This window comes from Caretta caretta, chromosome 8, assembly GCF_965140235.1.
Source record: "Caretta caretta isolate rCarCar2 chromosome 8, rCarCar1.hap1, whole genome shotgun sequence".
NCBI classification, from domain to species: Eukaryota; Metazoa; Chordata; order Testudines; family Cheloniidae; genus Caretta; species Caretta caretta.
Window position 1 is genome coordinate 24,815,186 of NC_134213.1, and position 12,198 is coordinate 24,827,383.

General features: G+C 36.7%; 1 protein-coding gene across 1 annotated transcript in view; it reads left to right on the forward strand.

The window, feature by feature from the left end:
• The first annotated feature begins 230 nt into the window (after nt 1-230).
• The window catches only part of GABRA1 (gamma-aminobutyric acid type A receptor subunit alpha1), a 55,825-nt gene continuing 43,857 nt past the window's right edge, over nt 231-12,198 (forward strand). The window contains exons 1-3 of the mRNA XM_048861774.2: nt 231-669; nt 2,789-2,877; nt 6,883-6,995. Coding sequence (XP_048717731.1) covers nt 2,804-2,877; nt 6,883-6,995 — 187 coding nt within the window. The 5' untranslated portion in view covers nt 231-669; nt 2,789-2,803. The remainder of the gene's footprint in view (nt 670-2,788; nt 2,878-6,882; nt 6,996-12,198) is intronic.

Sequence of the window (12,198 nt, forward strand, 5' to 3'; positions counted from 1 at the left end):
CCTAGCTCGCCTTCATTCATATTTATGCAGCTATTAAATATTGGATTAAAGGGGGAATGCTAACGCAGCTCGGTTGTATTTTTAGTGAAAGCGCCTTAAAATAGGGTGTTTTGTAAATTGCAAGTGTCATAAGATTCCAAGTGTAATCTCCCAGCCCCCCACCGTACACACTCCCCCCGAAAATAATAATAACACTGCAGATTGTAGAAGGATTTGAGTCTGCAGCCAGAGAGAACAGGATTAGGGCGAGAGTACTGGAAGTTAAATTGTGCTGCATATAAAAATATGGGCGGATTGGTCTCTAGATGAGAGCTTGGTACCACCTTCCTTTCTAAAATAAAATCTCTCTGGCATGAAGTCACAGCCTCTTTCACATCCGGTTTACCCTGGGACGTATTACTACTGTCTTGGTAAAGAGAAAGCTTTTGTTGTGTAGCTGCGGTCTGAATACTGGGGAAAGAAATTTGGGTGTTAAATCTCTCACAGCGAAGCACCGGCAGAATCCATGATGGCTGAGACCGAATGACTTGAGAAGCGGAGCCGGGGAAAGCAGCATAGCCTCAGCCGCTCTAAAGGCTCCTTACCTTCCAGCAGCCTTGATTTCTTGAGCGATTTTCTCTGGCAGACTTTTTCAGGAATTCTGCGAACCTGTGCCCAGAGGGGCTCTAGGTAAGAGCTGCTTATTTATCGCTAACAGACCATAGATCGCTCGGGTTTTTCTGGAATCACATCTAAGTATATAGGTGACCAATTTTTTCCCCCTAGCAGGTACATTTCAATCCCCCCCCCCCATTCTTCCCCCACCCCCCAACCCCAGGTTGAGAATCCGCAGCGATCGGTGGGCATTTTTACATGAACAGATCTGAAAATAGTCCCTTAGAAAAAACATTTTTCGGGGGTTGGGGTGAGGGGATGACTTTCTCAGGGAGAGGTGGGGAAAATACAAAAGTTGAAATGCAGGAAAGAAAACATGTCTAGATCTGAGCCTCAGAACAAGGCAAATCTCTCACCATGGATCAAGAAAGGCATTAAAATGCATCTTTTCCAATGGACGCTACTAAAATGATCAGAGATGTGTGGGTCTTTCTCCCATTTTGAATAGGAAAACTGAAGAATATTTAAAATAATGTCTGGGGTGGGGGTGGGCAGGTGAGGTTGGGGGAACTGGAATTGCCTAATGCTCTTTTAAACTGTATGTTTGCATTTGCTTTTTTAGGCTGATAGAAACTTTACTTCTCCAGCAATTATAATGTCTCTATGGTTTTATTTAAGGGGGGTGGTTGGGGAGCCCATCTGATCACAGAAGATAGTTGAGATTGATTCATTTTTGTTACACTGAGGAACCTTTTGCAAAAACAAAAGTTAACAGTAATAGGAGATGGTGATTTTGAGACTACAGATATTATCTTTATTATTATAGGGGGACATGATAACAGTGAAATTTAAATCGACTATCTCTATGGTTGTTTTCCTGTTACATCCAACTCACCTGTACCACATCCACCTAGATTAGCTCAAACCCACTGATTGTTTACCTTCCAATCATTTCACTATAAACACGTTAATTGTATTTCATTGCTCATCTGATGCTCTGTAATGGTATTTTATTGATTTAGATTGTCCCTGAGAGTGTGCAATGGATTGGGGTAGAATTATTTAAAGGTACAACAATAGGAACATATAGAGTGCTTCATTTTCTCAGATGTTTTAAATATTCCAATTCATTCCTCATTTTGACTCTTAGGGGAAAATAGAGGTTTTACATTTTTGCTTTTTTAAAATAGATGAACGCTGGAAAGTCACTGGATTCCAGCACATAAAAATATAGAGAGAGACCTGCAGCAGCATCTAGCCAGCCACTTGAATGTTGAACATTGATTCCACAAATACCAGTGAAGTTTGTTTTTAAGCTTACTGGGGGGACAAATATGTAGGGTCTACTCACTTTTTACTTTAATTACAATCTGTTTGGATTAAATCATAGGATAATAAATAAATAAATCAGGAGCCATTTGGAGAGGCATGAAAAAAGACTCTTTATGCAGAAAATTTCCTAGTGTCAGCCAGTGAGAATGGCTAGAGATTTAGAAGATGGTATGTAGGCATTTAGCACATGGTTTGATTAATAAAGTGTGTCCTTTAGCCTGACTGAAGTATTAGTGTGCATACTTAGCAGCAGATCGCAGAATAAGACTCCAAACATTACACTAGTTACACAATGATGCTTCGGTAAACAAGAGACTAGAAACAGGAATGTCTCTGAAGAAAGTTGTTTCCACAATACTCAGGTAAAGCACTTATAACCAGGGAAACTGCTCCACTCAGTCACTAGCAGAGATCCTAACTGACACATCTGCACTCAAGTAGGTAAAAAAAAGAGCAAGCAACAAGCAATTATATTTGGTTATTCGCAGATATCATGAAAAACCTCGACATTGTTAACACAGGAGGATACTGAACAGTGGCCTTTTAAACCTATTCTGGGGCCAAGCACTTTAATTCAGTAATCCATTTTTTTAAAAGTTGAAAAGTAATATAATCAAGATTAAAAACCAATGGCCATGTATGTATAAATAAACAGTAATATTTCCAAGTCCAGAAAAGGAAGGCAAAGAGGTGAATGGATGGGACATCATTTTTGTTTTTACTCTGAATGACGTGCCATAGCACTGTGAGGTCGTTGACTGACATCAGATTATTTAGCTAAAGTTACTAGAGTCCTGTTGTGTTTTCCCAAATGACTGTTTTAATGCAAGGGTTGTTGATTGTTATTTATTTTCCTTTCCAGCTTTCAGAGCCCATCATGAAGAGCATTCTAGCACTTTGTGACTGTCTTTGGGCCTGGACCCTGCTTTTGAATACACTGTCTGGAAGAAGGTGGGGAAAAATATTTTAAAAGTTTTTTGTTTGTTTTTTTATAAAAAAAAGACATTTGGAACCTTTACTTTGTTATAAAGGCATAAGAAACAACTATCACATGCACTGGGCTCTACTAAATGTATTGGAGGAAGTTAATCCTTGTTCAAATCCCAGCTAAATCTAAATAATGAAGAGTGAAAGTAAACTACAATTTGTTTACTTAACATCTTTATGCTAAGATTAAGAAAGTCTTCAGCAGAAACTATCTGAACCATATTCAAGCTAAATTATCAATTAAATACATATAAAATAATATATTGTCCCTTCTACTCAAAGATAAAGATTATGAGAGTTTATTCTATATTTCAATTGTGACTGAATCAAATAGAAAGGAAAGTGTAATTAAGGCATTTTATTTCAGTATTCTGGGCCAAATCCTGCTTTCACTGAAATCAGTGGCAAAACTCCCATTGGATTCTGGATTGGGTCCTAATTTGTTAATAAAACTGTTTTGTTCTTGCAAATCCTTAGTCATTAAAGTAGTTCTTCCTCATGAAACTGGCCCTTGTTGAGTGGTGAAGAAGGCTAACATGCCTAAGAATTTTCAGGATCAGGCCCCACCACAGACCCTTGGGTTTGAAAGTACATGCTGTTTAATCTATCTGTTAAAAAAAAAAAAAAAAACTTTGTGGAGAGTTAGCATTAGTGCTAGTACCATTCATGATCATACAATTATCTTATTTGATTACTAAACCTATGGGCTAAACTTGAGTATACTTGAAAAGGAAAGTATAATCCAAAATTCACTGGAGGGGGCATCTCAGATATATCTTTTATTGTATTTTAAAACATTAAAATCCTATCTACAATCCTACCTAATGAATAAAGGTCATTATATTTTTCCACTGTCAATGATAAGCCTTAGAAAATAGTTTGTACACACGTTCCTATGTCTTCTTTTACGTCTTTTATTCAGCAGCTCTAGAGAAATTTATCTCATGACCAACCAGAAAAGCTTAGATAGATACAAGAGGATAAAAAGGTCTATTTTGCATGAGTGTTTCTTCTAAAAAATAGAGATGTAAACAGTGTACGTACACAGTTTAACATACATTTTGAACAAACAAGAAAGATTAAAAAAAAACTTGTTGAAAAATCTGTCTAAAAAGTGAGAATTTAAAGTATTCTTTGGGTATTTCATTTTGTTTTTTCATTTGCTAGTGTATTTTGGGAAATTATGTTTCACTGGAAATATATTAATTGTGTATATTCTAAAGTAAGAATTAAAATTCATTTGACTGCTTTTGAAAAATTATATGAAGTGTCACTATTAGAATGACCTGTAGATGGAGTTAGTGTACAGTGTTTTATTGTACAGTGGTGTAATATGAAACCACAGTCACATAGAGTAACTTTGATATGTTTCTTGAAAATATACACACCCACATTAAATATATCTGTTTATGAAGTCATTTTATCCAAAGCAACGTCACTTGCCTTTAATTCTAGTTTTTTGTTAAATCCTTGGCAAGTATAGTATTCTAATTAAATAAAATGTCTCTTATGTGGAAAGGTTACAGGTTTTCAATCAGATGGTTCCGTTCACAGAAAATAAAAATCAATGTTGGAGCTATTTTACCAAGAATGGTTTCCTGAGTTTGGATAATTTACAGTGGAAAAAATCACTGTTACTTGGAATTGATAATGTATTGTCTGTTACACTTGTGCAAACTGCTTATGTTATGCTGATATGTCGGTTAATTAAAACCAAAACACCACCCAACACATTTGCTTTTGGAAAAATAATGTGAAGAATAGATAAATGTACTTAAAATTCCACACCCAGAAATACAATTAATGACATAATTATGTTTTATCACATCCTCTCAGATTACATTGCCATTTGTCCATCACTCTTTCCCCTCGTTTACCCCAGGGATACACATTTATTTATTCTCATCAACCTTACAAAAGTGTACTTTCTTCTACCTTAATCTTGATGACCTTCTGCTCTCCTTGAGATATGTATGCACAGCAGTTTGTTTACTGACAATGAGTGTTTATATAGAATTTAATCCAGAGAAGAGTCCTGTACCACAGCTCTATGTAATGCATTTGGGAATGGATCCTTTAAAATATAATGCGTATGGGGGAAAAGTGTAATACACCAGCGTAATTTGTTAATTAACATATAAGTAATATCTGAAAAGATGTCTGAAAATATTTACATCGGTCACTTATAATTTAAAATTATCAATTTAAAAAGGAACCCCATCATACTAGAAATATTTTATGTTTATAGTAGCTGAAAGGAAACATGCTAGAATTTATTAATAATTTTTTCATTAGGAAAGGTATTTGTCATTTTATTCTATTAATTAAAAACAGAACAGTAGATATCTTTGTTTAAACATTCTTACTAATAAAAGGAACATATGGCCCTCCAAACAATACATTAAATAAAATGGTGGTTAAAACCCTGTGAATATAGGTTCTGTTAGTTGTTTGAATCTGTAGTTTCCTTTATTCAAAACCTCTTTGGAAATTAACATAATAGTGATTTTTCTGTCCCATGGAACAGGTCATGCAAACAGATTCTCCCCTCCCCAACCCCCATTTTTATGTATGTGGGATGTACAAACAAGACTAAATTGATGAGGTTAAAAGAAATAATAGGGTTTTTTATAATTTCATCTTTTACATAACCATTACTTCCTTATAAAACAATCCAGGCTGGTTAGAACAACTAGGGCTGGCAGAATGCTGACCCCCTTTACTAATGTCCATATAGGAAACATGCTGGCCAAGAGTGTAATAGTTTTCAGCAAGATGATATCACCCTACAAAAGGTGTTCTGCATCATATTGGTTACCTGAATCAGTAATAATATATGTGACAAAATTGTGTGCTGGAAAGCAATTTGGGTTCAAGGGCCAAATTCCACTGGGTGGACACATGCTTAATGGGAGTTTCCCATGGTAATGGATGGAGTAAGGATTACAAGATTTGGTTTCAAGGCAACCATATAGATGATTAAGGAGAATTAGTCATGACCTGTATTTGGCAAGGACTTTAGGTAGTTAAGAGACTGATTCTGATCTCATTTACACCTGTTTAATATCACATTAACTCCATTGAATAGAATAGGCTTCATCCTGATGTACACCAGTTTAAGTGAGAATACAGTAATCAAGTTCAAAGACTTTGATTCTGCCATCCTTATTCAGACAAAACTTTCCACTGACTTCAGTGGGACTTCTGTCAGAATTAGGACTAAAGCACTAGGAAACTGGGAGGGAAGGTTTACAGAGAAAGGTTTCCTTGTCGACACATAGATTGATTACCCACTTGCATGGAATAATTGTAGTTGTTCTTCTTATATAAATCTGCTAATGGAAAAAGGAAAGCAAAAATGTACCAGCATAAGAAAGTGATAAATATGTATGTCTGTTAACAACAATTTCATCATATTGTGTTCTGGCTCCGATCCAATAGTAAGTTCCGCACAGATGTCAGTTGGACTGCATGCATGTTTAGGAAGGACACATCTCTGTATTTTTAAATTTTCTCTTTATTTTAGCAAATATTATCAGTATTGAAATTCCATTCAGTCTTAATTTATTATGTATTTATTTTCATCTGAGCCCTTGATAACCATTATAAATCTAACACATTATAATTTGCTGATAAATACAAATGTCATTGTGGAATATAAACTGAAAAATTATAGCCACTAACGAATAATGAAGTAAGAAATAAAGGACCCAAGTTTCACGTGGTTTCTATTTGTAAAAATGAACTGGCGTTGACCTAAGCTTTTATTGCAAATGTGTTCTTTAAAAAGAAAATGTTTAAGAGAAAGGACCACGTAATGCACTACAATCTGGTATTATGGAAGAGATTTTGTCTCCATAAATCAGTATAAGCAAGATGAAGCAGATTTTGTAGGGGTTTTGTAGATTTTGTTTTGTAGGGTTACTGGTAAATTGATGATTTATCATGTTAACTGCTCTCTGATTTCAGCTATGGACAAACTTCATTACAAGATGAAATTAAAGACAATACTACAGTGTTTACCAGAATACTGGATCGTCTGCTGGATGGTTATGATAACCGCCTAAGACCAGGATTGGGAGGTGTGTGATATTGTCATTTTGAAGGTTGCCCCTTAGAGCAAAATTAAGTTTAAAGTGATTGTTTTTACATTCATATTTGTTTTGTATGTTTATGCAACAATTTTGATATACAAGGCATTTTAGTAAAACATCCATCTGTATACACTCAAACATACACACCTTTTAAATTATGACAAAATCTGTGGATCTCAGTTCAACAAAATATTCCCTGAGTTTTGCATAAATGAGAAACAAAAAATTTGACCCAGGACTTGACTAACTTCAGTGGGCTATAGATCAGGCCATAAAAGCCCGATCTCTTAAAACAAACAAAAAAACTCCCATTGATTTCGGTCATAACAGAATATGACCCCAAGGGCTAGATTCTGCCACCCATAATTATACAAATGTCTCAGTAAAGTTTATAGGGTTTTGGCTAGGTAAGGGTATCAAGATTTGGCCTACCAGTCTTTGTAGTTACACAATGCCTATTACTTTTTCAGTTTAATGATCCAAGAGTTAAACTGCCATCCTTTCTTGTATAACAGTGGTGTTAAGACTCTACATTTTTCTTTAGCAGGAAATACACTGTACCTAGACTCCACAAACAGAATAGGAAATCTGCATTCAAATTAATACTTGTTCCTGTTCTGCTATAACACACTGATCCATCATTCGGTCTTATATGATGGCTTTCCAAGGAAAAGGTTCTAAATGTACAGGCATAAACTTGTTCTTTGCAATGGTTTTGAACTGATGATCTTTGAGATGCCACAATTTGTTTTTCTTTCCACTCTCCAGGAAAAATATACCATTTAACTTGTTTCCCCTCATCTATTAGTTTTCAATAGAGTTCCAAACAGAAGTATTTATTGTAAAGAACATTTTTCTATAAAAAAGAATGAATATATTATCCACTAACTATGCAAAAAGAATCAGATATAAACAAGTAATTGCATTCAGTTTGTGTCTGTTAATTCTTCTGTTTTACCACAGTCCTTGAACAATGGGTCAAATTCATTGACTTCAGGGATGATTATCTTCAAACTTCAAGAACCACAGAAAGAAATGTATTGTTCTATATTAAGGATTTCAAATGTAATTTTGAAGCTAATAGACAACAAAACAAGTAATCACTTTGTCCACTTGATGTACTAACATTTTGCCTGCTTTCATGTAAATCCTTGGATTAGTCTAGAAATAAATATTCCTTTATCCTTGACTAATACCACTTTAGATTTCAGTCAACTGCTATAGTAACTGCATATACCATAGAAGGCAATGAGAAAGGGAATATATCATAAAACCTGATATCAGATGATCCCCCCCACCAATACAAATATTTGTGCAAATTCTTAATTGATTTTTGCACCTACCATAAGTTACTTTAAAATTTTCTAGAATATGAACATAAATTGATACAGGGAAAGAAAAAAGAAATACACTCCTTTTCTTTGTTGAAATTGTTAATGGGATAAGATAATCTTATAATAATTTATTTTAAATGCAATTTGTCAGAGGGTGAAACAACCAGATATTGCTAGTGGGTGAACCCTAGTTTGTTTGTGTACGTAGGTCTGTATCCTCCAGTACTGTTTGGAAACAATGCCAGTGACTACGGGCCTAATGGCATGAACAACTATGGGATGATCATTCCAGTGTAACTGGAGTCTTCCACTGGTATAGAGTCAGTATAGTACCTCCTACACCAGCTGCTAGTCCCCAGCTACTGTATTAGCTCCTCTGAGTCATTCACAGCTGGGCTGAGTTTGAACAGCCCTGAGTTTTCTCCAGCTTACACTGAGAGACCAGCCTGGCACAGAGCTGGCCTAGGATTCAGGTAGCACAAAACTAGCCAAGGATTTGGGCTATAGTATTTATTTATTTTGATCATGTAATATTTTTTAGTTGCGTGAATATCTTAACATCTCTACTCAAATGTATTTCTGAGAATGACTGAAGAATCCTGAAGACTATGATAAAGAAAAAACATAAGAACGTAAGAATGGCCATACTGGGTCAGACCAAATGTCCATCTAGCCCAGTATCCTGTCTTCTGATAGTGGCCAATGCCAGGTGCCCCAGAGGGAATGAACGGAACAGGTAATCATCAAGTGATCCATCCCTTGTCTCTCATTCCCAGCTTCTGGCAAACAGAGGCTAGGGACATCATCCCTGCCCATGCTGGCTAATAGCCATTGATAGACCTATCCTCCATGAATTTATCTAGTTCTTTTTTGAACCCTGTTAAAGTCTTGGCCTTCACAGCATCCTCTGGCAAGGAGTTCCACAGGTTGACTGTGCGTTGTTTGAAAACATCTTTTTTTCCAAAATAAGTCCAAAATATACTATAATTGTGGGCAATAAGTTGTATGTTTCAAGCAAAAAGTAATACAGTAATATCTTCCACTGCACTGCATATTCATCGGGGAGCTGGGATAAAGACTGGAGCACTGGCATGATGTGAGCGGTAGAGCTGCTGGATTTTGTACCAGTTAGAGTTTTTTTCAGTATGTGTGGCTTCATTCCTAAGTCCCACCTTGTGTTGGAAACTTTCCTTTATTCAATCTTCTTCTGGGATCTCCCTTTCATGGAAAACCTAAACAGCACATATGCTGATTTAATGTGGGATATGGAGATTATAATTGACAACCTTGGTAAGGCCACACATAATGTAGAGTGTACAGCTTTGAGCACTTTGACATTTCAAAAAAGGTTGATAAGTTAGAAAGAATTAAAAATATTGGAGCAGATGACCCATTAAGTTAAATCATGGTAGCCAAATATGCACATAATAGAAAAAAATGGCAACATGGATATGATTTCTAAAAAGCAGCTCTATATTTTGCACTTGCAATTTCCAGGTTGTAAATAATTGTGGTACAAAATGAAGAGAGAGAAGGTGGGTGAGTTAATATCTTTTATTGGACCTATTTCTGTGGGTGACAGAGACAAGCTTTCGAGCCACACAATCATTTAGATGTCTGCCTCTCTGACATCTACAGTAAATAGCAGCTGTTTTATGTCAACATACTTGGACATAAAACTACATTTGCAGTTATTTGTGCCTGGAAAAATCTGCAAACACAAAAGGAAGGTCAGGGGAGACTACATTTAAGATCAGCCTAGTGAATGTCTATACGTATATGAGGGGTAATAATTTACTGGAAGTGATGGGGCAAGGAATTGCATGGAGGAGTAACAGACTGGAAAAGGGAAAATCAACTTAGACATTAGGAAAAAAATTAAGAGGGAAATCAGTAAGATAATAGAATCATTTACTAAGGGAACTAGCTGAGCCCCATCACTAAACATGTTCAGAAGCAGACTAAATACAACAAATTGGTTCCTATGATCCTTTCACCTGCATGGTGTAAAACAGATCAAAGGTACACAGATAGCAATGGAAGGGAGGCAACATATGGACTGGAAGTGAAGCCTTGCCCTTAAGTGCCCAGTAACCCATCTGCCTGACCAATAAAATTTTTAGGTTCTGTGGTAATTTGAGTGGAGTGGATAACTGTCTGTGGGGATAGAGACAGGGAGTAGCTGCTTTAAGTGCCACTAGAGAAACCTCAGATTTTCCAGGAGGAATGAATGGTCCATTAATTTCTGATCTGGGGCTACTGAACACGGAGGCTGAGGCTGTGGACAGTTGACAGTTTTGGACTGGGCAGCAAGGCCACAGACTGGGCTGTGCCAGTAGTGGAAAGGGGAGACTAGGCTGGTATGCAGAGGGCCAGACATTCTTCACAGATGCCCTGAGATCTATAGGGTGAGACCACATTCACCTATAGGGTTTTAGGCTGCTCCTTCCGCACATGCGTGCATTCTTCCTTGCCGCTTGACGGATTCACTGGGCTCTGTAACATTTCAGCCTGGCACAATTATAAAAGTAACATGTCCCCTTCATAAGGTCTTCCATGGAAGAAGACATTAGTGGATTGTACAAAACAATCTTGCAGAAGTATGGGAAGAAGAAGGGTGGGTTTGACTGGAAGATCTAGCCTGATATCCCTTATGGAGTCCGATCTTTGTAGTTATTGCTCAAACATATATTAGAGATCCCATGTGGGTTACTGTTGCTCGAGTTCTATTCTATCCTTACGTTAGTCTACACTTCATTATGTAGCAAAATTATTTTGTGTTTGTTTCATGCAATGGGTAAAAGTTATTTTGTTGATTACTGTTTTGAGGCTCTAGTAAGAGTTATTGGGTCTAGATTATATGCTTGAGCTTCCTGAACACTAGCTAGGTATAATTACTGTAAAACCATATATGTAGACAAAGCATTCTGTGACTCTGAGAGTTCCCCTACCCCAGGACAAATTATTTTCACAATGTACATGATGTCTAGAGTATAAGCAATGACAATAAACTTTCCAAATACAGTTTGATAATAATGTTGTCAGTAAATATTCACGTTAGAGATCAGGGCAACCTATAGTAATTGGATCTGAACTCACCCACAGTTTTGGTTTAGGCCATATCTGAGTGTGAAACTGTGGTCTCGATCCATAGATGTAAAGGCCAGAAGTGACCAGTGTGATCATCTAGTCCAGTGGTGGGCAATCTGCTGCGGGCCACTAGACAGTTTGTTTACACTTGCATGGCCACCCGCAGCTCCCAGTGGCTGCAGTTCGCCGTTCCCAGCCAATCGGAACTGCGGGAAGCAGCGGCCAGCATGTCCCTGTGGCCCACTCTTACTCACATTGAGAAGTCCAATTAAAATTATTTGGTGCCACTAAACGTGAATAAGGGTGGAAGAATCCATCCCTCTGATCCTGCCATTGTCTATATCTTTCAATAAAAAAAAACGCTGAGAATTATTCTGATCCTTGTCCTTCCCTATGTCTGAAAAATGCCTCAATGGGTTTGATGATCTATCAATGCTTTATATTTTGGTCTAAGTCACAACCTTGGCATGCAATGTGCCAAGGATTTGTTTGGAAGCTGTTAATTAATCTTCCACTTCTTGAGAATAATCTTGCAATCATTCATTCTCTAGTGAATTGCGAAGTTATATTGCTGTTAAAAATATCAGTTACATAATTCTCCAAGGAAGTGGGACATTTTCTGTGTATGCGTGTAACACAGTAGGCTTATTTCCTGTTTGCACAATGTTCATTTTTCATTTATTTCTCAATTTATGAGCCTATCATAAGCCCAGAAAGTAACAAAATTCCTGATAAGCTAAAACAAAGTATTTTACTTCCATATCTGT